The sequence below is a fragment of the Fibroporia radiculosa genome (genome assembly GCF_000313525.1).
Source record: "Fibroporia radiculosa TFFH 294 genomic supercontigs, scaffold2761, whole genome shotgun sequence".
NCBI lineage: Eukaryota > Fungi > Basidiomycota > Agaricomycetes > Polyporales > Fibroporiaceae > Fibroporia > Fibroporia radiculosa.
In genome coordinates, this window is record NW_012133363.1 from 19,751 (window position 1) to 32,885 (window position 13,135).

General features: G+C 53.5%; 4 protein-coding genes across 4 annotated transcripts; all 4 read right to left on the minus strand.

The window, feature by feature from the left end:
* Nucleotides 1-5: 5 nt before the first annotated feature.
* FIBRA_04233 (uncharacterized protein) lies at nucleotides 6-1,418 on the minus strand (the record flags this gene model as incomplete). Its single annotated transcript, XM_012326048.1, has 3 exons — nucleotides 6-139; nucleotides 199-259; nucleotides 312-1,418. The coding sequence occupies 3 exons, from the start codon at nucleotides 1,416-1,418 to the stop codon at nucleotides 6-8; spliced, it is 1,302 nt and encodes a 433-aa protein (XP_012181438.1).
* Nucleotides 1,419-4,241: 2,823 nt separating this feature from the next.
* On the minus strand, nucleotides 4,242-4,740 carry FIBRA_04234 (uncharacterized protein; the record flags this gene model as incomplete). Its single annotated transcript, XM_012326049.1, has 2 exons — nucleotides 4,242-4,460; nucleotides 4,522-4,740. The coding sequence occupies 2 exons, from the start codon at nucleotides 4,738-4,740 to the stop codon at nucleotides 4,242-4,244; spliced, it is 438 nt and encodes a 145-aa protein (XP_012181439.1).
* Nucleotides 4,741-4,800: 60 nt separating this feature from the next.
* Nucleotides 4,801-8,183, minus strand: FIBRA_04235 (uncharacterized protein; the record flags this gene model as incomplete). Its single annotated transcript, XM_012326050.1, has 11 exons — nucleotides 4,801-4,968; nucleotides 5,028-5,297; nucleotides 5,352-5,871; nucleotides 5,928-6,089; nucleotides 6,146-6,307; nucleotides 6,370-6,547; nucleotides 6,603-6,640; nucleotides 6,694-6,785; nucleotides 6,861-7,103; nucleotides 7,165-7,218; nucleotides 7,281-8,183. 11 exons carry the CDS (start codon nucleotides 8,181-8,183, stop codon nucleotides 4,801-4,803), a joined length of 2,790 nt encoding a protein of 929 aa, XP_012181440.1.
* A 1,630-nt stretch (nucleotides 8,184-9,813) lies between these two features.
* Nucleotides 9,814-10,590, minus strand: FIBRA_04236 (uncharacterized protein; the record flags this gene model as incomplete). Its single annotated transcript, XM_012326051.1, has 2 exons — nucleotides 9,814-10,371; nucleotides 10,426-10,590. The coding sequence occupies 2 exons, from the start codon at nucleotides 10,588-10,590 to the stop codon at nucleotides 9,814-9,816; spliced, it is 723 nt and encodes a 240-aa protein (XP_012181441.1).
* Between the last annotated feature and the right edge of the window lie 2,545 nt (nucleotides 10,591-13,135).

Sequence of the window (13,135 nt, forward strand, 5' to 3'; positions counted from 1 at the left end):
GATAGTCATGCGAACCAGGCGTACCCGGCATGCTCGACGAGATAGGAGAGGGTGAAGACGTCCAGCCGCCCATTCCCATGCAAGATGTGTCGACCGAAAGAGACGGTTCGACGCCAGAAAGGGACGGGGCGTAGGTGTACTGCGGGACGGGCGCGAAAATGTTGTTGGGAGAGTCCTGGTAGCTCGCCGACATCATACGAGGGTCATAAGACTCGCCCGACGCCGACGTGCACTCCTGGAAAGTGAATGTGCCAAAGTCCTGTGAATAACGAAGTGAGCTATTGGATCGATCAAGGCGCGCGATCACTTACAAAAGGAGAGGTGGACGGAGATCCCGTGTAGATGTCCTGTGACGTGGTGAAGGGAGTGGAAGGAGAGCTATAGGCGTCGCTCTGACTGAAAGATTCGCTCTCGAAGAGCGATGGTTCGGACCACTGTGGGGAGGCTGTGGCGATGCGCATTTCCGGCTGCGCCGTGGACGCACGGGCCTTGCCAGACTTGCCAGACGGCAGCGGGACAACAAAGCCCGACGAAGGCTCATCTGCTGCGGGCTCAGACACAGATCGACGATAGGCACGAGCGGTGAGCGGCGCTTCGAATCGCGTTACTACCTCTGGGACGTGGTGGCGATCGAATTCGTGGACCGCTGCGCCAAGCTCAGCGCCCCTCTTGCCATCAATAAGGAGGTCGGCGATCTTGGTGCAGCGTTTCGTGTCTTTGAGGCCTACCTCTCGGACTTTACGCTTTTCGCTCGCCTTCTCCTTGTCGTGAACGGGCCTGAACACATAGTTGGGGTGCTTGACCATATGTTCCTCAAGTTTCTCCCTGGCATCATCAAACCATGCATCTCGTTCCGCTTGCGGGAGTTTGCGCCAGGTAAGCCCAATGATCTTCGACAAGGTGCTATGGTCAGTCTCAATGTCTGTGGTGATGTGGTTATTCCTGATGAACGCCGAGCGAAAAAGAATGAAAGCGTTCGGAGGGCGGGGGATGTGATCCTCAGGCTTCTTCTTTGCGTGGGTGTTCCGCCGTTTCCCTGTTTGGGAAGCGGTAGACGAGGGAGGCGGAGTAGGGAAGAGTCTGCGCTCCGCCACACGCTTTGCGCGGGAAGCAGGCTGGTTGAACGTCCCAGGCGTCAGGTTGGTGGCAAACGAGATCGTCTGGGGCGGCGACGCGTTGGGCTCCTGCGTCACTTGATCGTCTGCGGGTGGGTCGTCAGTGGAATGCTCTGGGCGCGAGAGGATGGGGGGCTTATCATACCTTGCTTGGAGGAGCGCTTTGACTTTCGGGTGCGTTCCGCAGGCATGCTGTGAAGAGAGCCGAAGGGGTGAAGACTGCGTCGAGTGGACGAAAGGGGAGTTGACTCGAGAGCCACGGGTTTGATAGGAGGGCAGGCAGGAAGGTATCGCAAATGGCATCAGAGGGAGGTCACATTTGTCTTATACCATTGAGTCCGTGAGGGTGCGAACTCACGTTGCAACTCCGATATTCTAGAGTTTGCATTCCGTGTGCGGCTGCCGCCGAGGGTACCGACCAGGCGCCCGGCTGATAACATCAGGTATGGCCCGGAAGAATGGCCTTCTTCTGATTGGACAGCTCAGGGTCATTTGGATTCTCATCTCGCGTAAAATTCCAGGTCTGATCGTAAAATTACGTTCCCCCTCCCCCTCGCCGCGTCCCGACTGCCATTACTTGTGGGCATCATCCCCGCGGTCCGCCGGCCGGCCAGTGGCGCACGCCATCGTCCAAGGCGAGCAGCACCAAGACCCACTGTCAGCTGACCAGCTGCAGCTCCGATATTCTTTTTCGCCCCCATCAATATCCAGGACGCACTAGTGGGCAGACGGGTCACGCATTTGATTCCGCCCCCGAAACTGATATTTGCCCAAATTTAGAAGCTCTTGTCCCGGGGGGAGGACCCAGGTCCATTATTTCTGCACACTTACATGTCGGCAGTGCCTGTATCGCTTGGGGTCGTACAATCTGCTGTTTTATATTGCAACTCACAAGATGAGCGTGATCGAGCTGCCGTCCCGCTCGAATAAAGAGATCAGTGTTTGGACAAAAGGCGCCCGCAGTCTGCTTCAAGTCTGTCGAGATCTCACCAGGATTTTGCTTGCTCTGCGGATGAATGCCGCCAGTCAGATCATGGTTCTCACACGTCGCCATGACTTCGTGTAGCTCCAGTGGCCTACTGCCACTCCAGAACAGGCCGGACGCTGCCTACAGATCGGAGGCAGATCTGCTTCCGCTGTTGCAGCAGGGACGGTGATCTGGTCAAAGACTACAGTTCGTCGCCCTCGTTGTCGGGAACGCGGTCGTCGACACCGCTCGGAAACTGCTCCGAAACCGAAACCGACAACGAAATCCCCGGTCATACCAACCAGTGTATTCACACAGCGCAGGCTCTTCATCTGCGCGTGTCCCGGGTTGTCGCGGAATCAGTAAATCCCCTCACTACAGAATCGTCCCTGGAGAGGAGAAGCCGGAGGCGGCTATGCTCCTTGACGCAGGCGTTCAAGTTACACAAGGGTTGACTTATCTGACTCTCCCCGGCAACGTACTAACTTCAATCGGATTAAGATCGAGTATTAGATCAGCTTTGCGAAGGATCCCGGACACTCGGGGGTTTTGAGCCGTGCGATCACCAGGGCGGAACTTCACTTGCAGATACCAGGAGAACACATTCTGCGACTGGTCAGGTTGTGCATTTTGTGGCCCCTCCTGGACGAGCACATGGCTGCACCTTCGCGAACCGGACTTGCGCCACAGCTCGGGCATGCTGCCAGCACCCATGATCTCAGTCTCTGCTCCGCGAAAGAGCATGTGAGGATGTGCCGTAGGAGCTTAACGGCTTGTGCTCGTCATGTAGGCTGATCGCTTATCTCCCCTCAAAGAATGGCAATAGTTAGTATAATTTCGCAGCGATGATCAGTAAAGTACATCGCCTTACACGTTAGTGAACAATGCCTGCATTATCCTATGGTGCGATTACTGTTATTTCTTGAAGTTAGGATTCCGTCTGGTGTGTTCATCTCCTTATCGTGATTGTCACCAACGGAATTACCGCGCTCATCGAGTTGATGCGACGATGCGCACCCACATCCGCTTACTGATTCTGATGATAATGCAGAGAAGCGCAAACATTGTCTCAGGAAGTAGTTTTGCTCGTGTTTAGCATCAATTCTTGACCGTACGTAGAGACACATTCCACTGCCTCGCCCGCAACGATGAGAAAGTCTGCATGCACGTGTAAGGGCATCTCGGCATGTTCTGCGACAATGCACAAAATGAGGGTTACTTACTAAATGTGCGTCTCAATGTCCCGGATGCGAACTGATCAGCAACGAAGGTGTGCCGGTACGCGGGCAGCATGGCCGAAGCATCCCTGAATGAGACGAACATCCTCAAAATCGGCTTAGCCGGTCGCGCCCCGACGGCGGAGCACATGCGCTTTCGTTAAATTAAAGCCGCGAGGCGTAGCAGGTTGTGGCAGGGCACGGACCGGCCTGGATTCTCAGCCCGTCTGCGGTGAAACAAGTAGGCGCCATATTGGTGATTTCTGTAAATATCCGAACGGCGGGCTTGCCTGTGACGCGCACCCGTGCACATCGACATTAAGTGTCGGGTGGCTACCTCTAGCGCATGCACCCCATCAGCTGCGCATGTGTACAGGTATTGGTGTTGTGAGCGATAAGAACTCACCTAAAGTATTGCTCCCAGCGCTGGTGCTACGCGTCCAGTTGGTGGCGCTGGCCATCTGGCGCCAGGGCGCGTACTATCTCATACAAGGCATGAGTTGTCACGCACGGTCGCGACCCCGCCGAAAAACAACTTGAGCAAGAGCGGTTAGTTTCCATTCAATGCTGTGAATTTCCGCTTTCACGCTAAAGCTGATCCGCGACGTGTGCCAATCGATGTCAGCATGTAGGAGAACAACACCGAGCGGAATAGGCCGCCGTACCGGACTTGCTCCCCAAACAATTGAAATGGAAACATACCAAGAAACAACAGATTGAGCGCTGTTCGCCAGCATAGACTCAATACCGTAAGACCCAAGAGGCAGGCCGCTCGGTGATGGTTGCTGAGGCGAGAACTCGGAATCCGACTTCGCGCTAGAAAATCGATGGTCACCAGAATGCATGACAGAACATCCATTGCTACCAGATTTCACGGGAGAATAACGGAGCATCAAATTTCGCGTCAGGGTCAGTCGAACACTGCCTCCGGCTTCCAGAGCTTCATGCAACAAATCCCTTGCTTCTCCAATGCCCCACCCACGCCCTAGCGTCATCTGCGCCGAGTGGTTTCAAGGCGGCAAGCGTCGGACTAATTTTCACCGCTCTGCTAGTTTGGAACACTGGCAGCCCTCCCACCTCGATCTCGCGGAGCTGTTCCTCCCGCGCTTTCCTCTCCAGCATAGCTATACTGCGGTAGTATTCTAGTAATTTTATGGCGGGCTACATGTCGCGTGAGTGGCCGGTTCTAGCAGCGCAAGTCACAGGGTGGAGGATTACTCACAATTGTGGCGAGGTCGTTAGCCGACGCGCCCTCCGCCACAGACCCCACGTCCCGTACCCACTCGTCCAGTGGAGCGAACGGGAGGTCCTTGCCTAACCCTCCGTTGACAGCGGCCATCACATCCTTCCATACGACGGGCCGTGGATGTGAAATGTTGACGATCTCAGGCGCATCCGAACCAAAGAGAATCTCAACTGTGGCGCTAGCGACAGCATCCATCGGCACCCACGACACCGACTAAAAATTACTATGAACATTTGGCACTTCGGAAAGAAAATTTTAACTCGCCCCATCGAGTTCAGGCAGCGCACCAAGCGCAACGCTAGACTTGACGATGGTCGGCACCCAGTCGGACGTGTTCCACGCCCCTCTTGTAGACGATCCACAAATCTGGGCGATTCGCAACGACGTCGTACGCATGCCCTGCTCGCGCGCCTTAGAGAGAACCTGTATACGACTTCAGCAAACCGCTAATCCTGTCACCAAAAAATCGAACAAGCGCGCACCTCCTCCACCACATACTTCGACATTCCATACCCCGAAGTCGTCGCTGCAACCCTCGAATTATGCAACGCCTGTTCCGGTACAGCGCCACGACAGTTGGCGTCGAACCAGCCTCCCGCAACCGAGACTGACGACGTGAAGAGGTAATATGCGCCAGGCGATAATGCTAACAGCTTAATGGCCGTTGCGATCTGCGATTCGAAAGACGCAAGAGAGAGGTTGAAGTCGACCCTCCACGCGTTGTGTATGATGTGCGTTATGGATGCGCTGAGCTATTGAGCAACAGAGATGAGTATCACTCCCGAACCTTTTTCACCCGTTCTTACCTCATCCGACACTCGTTTTTCTAGGCCAAGGTCCTCCCGGGTCAGATCACCAGATAACAGCATCAGCTTTGCATTCTGGAGAAGAGCTGTGGGCAGTTGGGCAGTATCAAACGCGGCCTTTTGACGTTCTTCAAGTTTTGTGCCGCGGTTAAGCGCGTACACGACCTTGACCCGCTGGTCTGCAAGCAGAAGGGCCAGGATGTGTGCGCCGAGCGCACCCGTCGAACCTGTAAGCAACACTACCGCACCACCGCCGGATCGCGAGTCGGTCAACGACGGTGAAACAGGAAGCAAGGCGGCGTATTTGGTGATCATAGCGTCGATCTCCACCGTCTTCGACTGAGACGCGAATGCGACAGTCGTGTGGATTAGAGATTCAATCGCCGCAGCAAGCGCGAACAGGGTGGGGTTCTGGAAAATGAAGTTGGACGGTACGCTTTGTGCCGCAGCATTGACGGCCGTGTCTGACGATTGACGCAAAACACCGATTATACGGTTCCGCAAATATGTTGCGCTGAGGCTTTATCCATATTGGGTCAGAATGCATTCGGAGGATCAACACGCGGAAAGACATACCTGTCGAAGCCTTGCTCGAAGATATCCTTGTCGAGGATAGGTGCCTTGCCCCCATTGATCGCGGTCGCATGTTCGGTCAACCAAGTCTGCACCGCGTTCAGGGACCAGGACGAAGGTGGCACAACGCCATGCGCGTCTCGACTTTCTTCTATAACAACATATCTACGTTTAACTCGATAAGAATTATTTGATTTTCTCGACAAATGTGGGACACTTACAGTTCTTCTATGTCTTTGTCGTACAACTCTAGAGTCTTTTTACGCTGTATGGTTCCTTTGGCGGCGCGGACGAACGGACGCTCTGGATCCGCGACAAGGATCATCTCTTTAAAAATGCGCGAGAACCCAGGTGCGGCACGGTTAGCCTCCTCCACTTGATGCCTGAGCATATACAGAAGGCGAAATTGATGACCAATAAACAGATGTGACAGTAGCCTACATACCAGATAGCGTTGCGGAACCGCGCGAGTCCATTCTCGTCTCCCGGGCGGACTTCACGACCTTGTTGCGGCTCGATGATGATTCCGACTTGCTGGCGCCCACGGCCGAACATGACAGCGCCAGCAACCCAGAGATGCGCCGTAATGTGATTCTCCAGAGGCACGGGCACAGTTTTCTCGCCTGACCTGCAGTATCAGCACTCAAAACAGATATGTTAGCCAGACCTTATACGCACCGGACCCAAGAACAATCACATCGTCCGAACGTCCAACACTGCACACTGCCATGAAGTCATATTGTCTTCAGGCCAATCAACAAACGCTTACATGCGCCACAAGCCAGGTTTCGACGGATGCGGCACCCAGACATCAGACGTCGAGTAACCATGTTCGCCATTCGGCAAATTCTCCACAGAGGGCTGATGTGTAGGACATGTCTGAACCACGTTAGGATCCGGCCAGTGTTTGTTGAGGTGATGAATAGATGCACTCACCAGAAGCTGGAGCTCGAATGTCCCGTCTCCCTGCGCAATCCAGCGTGGTATGCATTCCTTTGGCATCTGCATCCACTCCCAATCGTCGCGCGTCTTTCCCACTGGGCTGGGGCCGTCGACATCGTCGTCGAACAAACGCGTCAGCGTCCCGAATTCGGTGGCACCATAGCAGGCGAACAAACGAACACCGCCTGCGACAAGCTTGCGACCATTCGCGGTGGAAAGAGGACCCCCTGCGAAGACCTATAAATAAAACATGGTGTAAAACAGTGTTGAGGTCGGGCACACAAGAGAAAGAGCTCACTAGAGCCCTCAGCGAGGCAAGATATTTAATGTCGTCCTCGCTATGGGACCAAGCCTTCGTTGGGAAAAAGGTGAGCATATAAGGATACACCTATTTCACCAAAAGATTAGACTTACCTCTACGAATGTAGGAACGCTTTCGATTGCATTGCAGCCAGTCTTCCGCGCTGTCTCCAAAGTGTTCTGCGGTGTCGGCACTACGGGTAGCGCGCCGACGAGCGCTCGAGGCGCAAAGAGACTTGTTGGGCAACCTGACGAGAGTGGAGAGAGCAGCTGCGTAGAGAGACCCATCGTATGAAACGGCGGAAGCGCCATGCACCCCCAGTGGATACCTCTTGCACGCGGCTCCGCGATGAGCGGGAGATGACACCAGTGCAGCAATGTAGTGTTCGTCTGGGGGATTGGCTTCGGATGGCCAGTGGACCCAGACGAGTGCAAGTAGAGAACGACATCGGAGGGCAAAGGCGCATTCTTAGGGCGTGGATACGGTTTTACAAGCGACCGCGATGGATCATAAGAGGACAAGAGCGATGGGAAAATGTCTGCCAGCACAGGCAAGTCGTCCAGTTGAACGGAGTACATCGGTGGCAACTCGGTCTGAATCGCGTCCGCCAGGGAAGCGAAAGCAGGTTGAGTGACGACGCGATGGCAGCCCGTGCGCTCCATCATGCTCGCGATCGCAGGTGCAGAGTTGCGAGGAGACATAAGAAATGGCACAAGCCCTGCGCGAACAAGGCCGACGAGCAGCGTGTGATAGAGCAGTGTATCGCAGCTGACTAGGACGATAATGACCTCTCCATCGGGGCCTGTGCGTGCAGGACGCGCAATGTGGGCGATGCGGCTCGTTGCATTCGCGAACTCGAGGAAGGAAACAGTGGTGATCTTGTCCTCGTCAAAGGCATTGGGGAAGACAAAGATTGGAAGATTGAGATTGTGTTCTGCATGGAAATCGACGATATCGGGAAGCACGCTCAGAGTTCCATCGAGCGAAGGTAAGACAGGTGCATTGAGAACGGCCATGGCGAATGAAGAGGATATAGTGAGTACTGAGTTATGCTCATCCACCGGCTGCGTTGACGTATTTATCGCAGAGGGTCAGATGCTGATTCTATGTTGCTTAGTGAGAAGGGCCTGCGTGTGAGCGCTATTTTGAGGATACAAGTCCCACCGATAGATTATTCATGAAGCCTAGCCACATCCCTGTTATGTTTCGTTCTGGTGCCTGCCGCAGACGGCACCGAACTATAATGAAGTGATTGCGTCCGCTGCAAGCATCGCGAACATTATAATTACCAGGAGCATATTCGCGTCACGGAACGAGCAAATAGTAGAGTTCAAATGCTTACGGGAACCCGCTGCGGACCGTTATCAACCTATCTGGTATCCACTAGGTCCTGACATTGGTTATGTTTCCCTTGTGCATACACCATGAGCAGATCGGCGACTACAAGGTGACCGACCAACTCCAATTCAGCTCGCCGCTGTCACTGAATTTGACTGAAGGGCCGGCAACGGTCGTCGAGCTCGAGCCGCTTATCGCCCACAAGCACATTCTCAGCCGTCGTCCGACATAAGTTTCTTGCTTGTTGGGAGTGAGAGTCGGGGAGAAGAAGAAGAGGAGGACTCTCATGTCCTCGCTATCGCTGATTTTTGCATGGGTTGGGCAAGGCGGTACCTGAGGCACGCGCCCAACGCGAGGTGTTCGCGATCTCGTGATCGCAAAGCTGAGGATATTCGTGTGCAACTTCGACGACCCACTGCCAGACAACCTCTTCCCGACCCTTTCCAGTCACTCTAATCACGTTCGTCGACGCTAGTACACGGAGGCAAGTCGTCTTAATGCTCTGTGTCATTTGTACTAATCTAGTATCAGCTGAGACAACAAGACATGTCTATTGCATAAACCTGAGTGGACTATAACATGGTGAGCGGGCGGGTTCCAATGAGGGTCCATCCTTGAAGGAATGCCGATCTAGTGCACAAAGTCGCGAGGCACAAGTGGAGATGGAGGTCATTGGCGTACAAGGATGACGCGTGCGCGTGTAGTTATCTGTGAGTCAATTGTTCAATACGAACAGGATGGCGATAACCGAGTGATTTACCTTTGTAGAAACCCATGACAGCGAAGGATAGCTCTTCCGCCGCTTTGAACCTCCTTGCACGCTTGTGAGGCTGGATTCGAGGAATAACAAAACAGGTATAGGTATCAACTATCCCGACGGCGACGAAAGGAATCTCGGTAGGTGACATATCTCGGGACTCAGCTTGGTGGACGACAACGAAATGTCGTTTCGACGATTGGTGTGGCCACATATTTGTGGGGGTTTTATATTCGGAACAATCTGAAAATTAAATTGGTGCGCCGAAGGGCTTATTTGCTGACATACTCAGGCTCTATTGTACAACTGCATATGGCGATCCTGTACAAGCTGTGTTTCCAAGACGGCGTACTGCTCGGATATGATTTTGGGCTACTCTGTTGTCCCTTACGCTGCAAAATCCAGCCTGGGTGCATCCGAGAAAGAAAGGTAGAGTCCCTCGATATGTATCGTACAATATATGATCTCTTATGACGGTTTTGATTAAAAAGTATGTGATGGAATTCGTGTTCGTTTTCCTTAGATACTGACGTTTGGAAAACTAAACCACTTCAATAAACACATGGAACTAGTCTGTAGGGCACTTTCTTTGCCCACCGGTCCCACTCCGCTCCAAACCGATCGCGTAGTAGCCTGTCTTCTTCTGGCATCCGTGTAATCACCGCAAGTAGGCCAAGGAAGAACAGAATCCAGTATACGCATGCCCCCAAGCGCCCCGCCGTTGTATCCAACACACCACACTCCTTCGCCCATGACCCACGACTTGCGTTGCACACCGTCACGCCGGCGGTAAAGAGCAATCCGGAAGTGTAGCTCGGGTGCCGGACATACGCGTATGGTCCTTGCGTGACGAGTTTGTGGTCGTTGCGGATCGTGACCTCGAACGTGAAGAGACGTCCAAGAGTGCGATAGCAGGATATGCGGCCGAGTGCGCCTGCGGCCGTGAGGATACATCCAATGATGAATGTGTCCGAAATAGTGATTCGGTCGGCGAGCTCTCGAGGACCAGGGATGAGTGCCTTGAAGACCATCTTGGACAGCGGGTGCGTGGGCCATTCAAGCGCCAACAGTACGGCTATCTCAACGATGCTTCCCGCGCACATGGACAACTGCAGAGAGCTAGTGAGCGCTTTGTACCTCCAGCGGAGAGGGGCTGAGCTAACCTTGGTCATCGTTGCATATATGTGGGCCAGGGCAGAGAAATGCTTTTCCGTCTGAGAAACGTCCTTGGGGCGCTCGTTGGCCGGAACACGAGGATTGGGAGGAGTCAAGGTGATATGGCTCCCCGCCACAGCAATCAGGAGCAGAGGTACTTTCGCGAGTGACATTTTCCGAGACTGCGCATAGAACCATTCACGATATGGGTATATAAAGCAGCGTAAACTCTTGATTGGATTCAGCGTCGGCTTGGCTCCCGTCCTCCCGTCACGATGCGGCTGCCCCATTACAACTCCAACCGCGTTGTCGAAGGCGGCGGAACCTGCTTAAAAGATAATATCCAGCATTCCGCTCGTGCTAAAGGGGCTGCTTCGTTGCCCAGTTGTTGGCTCAGGGGCTGCACTATATGGTCCCGTATCCCGACGCGCTATTTACTGAATCATCGTAATTAGAACGAGCACAGCAGCACTCTTTGTTGGCTTCGCCTCGTCCTGGCAACTCGAATTTTTGCGACGTGCTCGATGCGAGCTTCCGTCAAGGGCAATAATTGACAACAGGCACCATGCGCTGAGTATGTCAACAGATATAGGGGGTAAGCTCATTTGGAATCGTTCTGCGCCTTATTTATCTTCCAGCACGGCCTCCTCTGCGGGAATCTGCCGGGAAGCATGTGCCAAAAATCCCGCCCCGCCTGTGTTGAGTTTCTCGTTGCCATGCGCCCATGCCCCTCTGCTTAAATGAAAAATGGCCACCTTAATCCAGCCCATCAGCCCGGGAGAGTTTTACGTGCATCGCGGTGTAGGAAGCGAGTGAGCTTGTGCTAGTTGTCTCGAATCGCGAACTTGGAATGTAAGAAGCACTCGGTGGAGAATGTTTGGGTGACGACCGTTCTATTTGTGGGCTCGCGAGGGCCGTCTAAGATCAGGGCGTGAGGAAATAGCTAGGACAGGAGACACGCGGCAACTAGACCAACCTCATAGCCAGATTTGTGTAATGAACATATTAGTTATACTTGAACAGTTGGACAGAATGCGAGGACGATGACTTCAGGCAGGCTTCCATACTGTTTGATCGTCTAGTATATGTGGTCCGCGGTCACCAGTTCATAATGAATTAAGGCAATCAATAAATGTATGGTATCACTCGATATCGAACTCTACTCGCCCACTCGTCCCATCGCGACCCAAACCGCGCTCGTAACAATGCGTCTTCTTGCAGCATACGCAGTGGCATGTACATCAACCCCACCGCACACAGGACTGCATACAGGCCCGCTGCCACGCATCCGATGGTTGTGTTCAACACACCACATTCCCTGATCCACGAACCGCAGCCCATAAAGCATAAAATCGTTCCCACCCAACATGCTAGCCCTCCAGTGTAGCTGGGATGACGGACGTACTGGTATGGCCCATCAGTGATCAATTTGTGATCGTCCCGAATTGCAACTTCGAACGTGAAAAGATGCCCGAGAGTCCGATAACATACTTCGCGAACGAGGGAGCCTGTAGCTATGAGGGCGCATCCAACGAGGAATGCAGGAGAGGTGGCGATCCGCTGTGCGAACATGGGAGGGCTACGGACAAGCGTGTCCAAAATGCGCCGAGACAGTGAGTGTGCCGGCCATCGTCGTGCTAGGACGACGGCTGCCTCAAGGACATTTCCGGTACATATGACCATCTGAAAATTCAGGATCAGGATATCCAATTCAAGAATAGTGTCACTCTTACCATGCATGCCGCCGTGTATCGTCTAGCAGCAGCTGAGAATATTCGCTCGGCCAAGGAGAGGTTTTTTGGACGTTCGCGTGTTGGAGATCTGGGAGTAGGGGAGGTGAAGGATGTGTATGTACCCACAACATTCGCGAGGAGAAAGGGAACCTTGACAAGTGACATCTTTAGTGATGAAGGAAGACATGGCAGACGAGTACCTTTATATGCAGCTATCAGGTGGGTAAGCCTGGACGTGGTTGCGAAGAGCGCTCATTTACTGTATGGTTCGCTCGGCATCAATGGGCCTGTCTGTCACGCGATAGAACTAGACAGAGATTCGGACGGCATCGCCAAATCGCCCAAGTTGCCCCAAGGCTCATCAACCGAGAATCCATCTGTACAAATTGTACAGAATCTGGAGAGTTCGAGACGGAACCACGCTTCTATAGCTCTGGGAAGAGGTTCAACAGTTGGAAGTCGCCTTTGGCGCCCCGAATCACAATTGCGTGACCATCTCGTCACATTGTCACAGTTTACTGCTCCAGGCTATTCCAGGACGCAACCATCTGGCAATGTATCTTTACTCAACGCTCCGAGTCCGTCAGGAACGCGGCTCTCCCCCCAGTCCAATCCCTGACGTCTAGATGGCTGCTCATTGTGCTCGTCCGATCCGACCTATAAGGCGTTTGATCTATCCCACGGTGTGTTCACCGGCTGATATCCATGGTGCGCGTATCTGTCAATGTTTGATCTACCTGCACTGCTTGTGAATATCAGTAATGTGATCGTGAGCTTTAAGTCGAGACATAGGATTGACCGAGACTACTTGAGTACCCGTTTACACCCTCGACTCCTCGCAAGCTCGGCTAGCATATCCAACCAAATGGATACCAACACGTCAGTCCGTTTTGAGAGTCGCTGCTGCTGGTTTAACGAGTCATACTTCTTTTGTCTGCAGCGTTGTGACTGCGTTCACGACAGGCAGGTCTCCTCTTTATTCTTT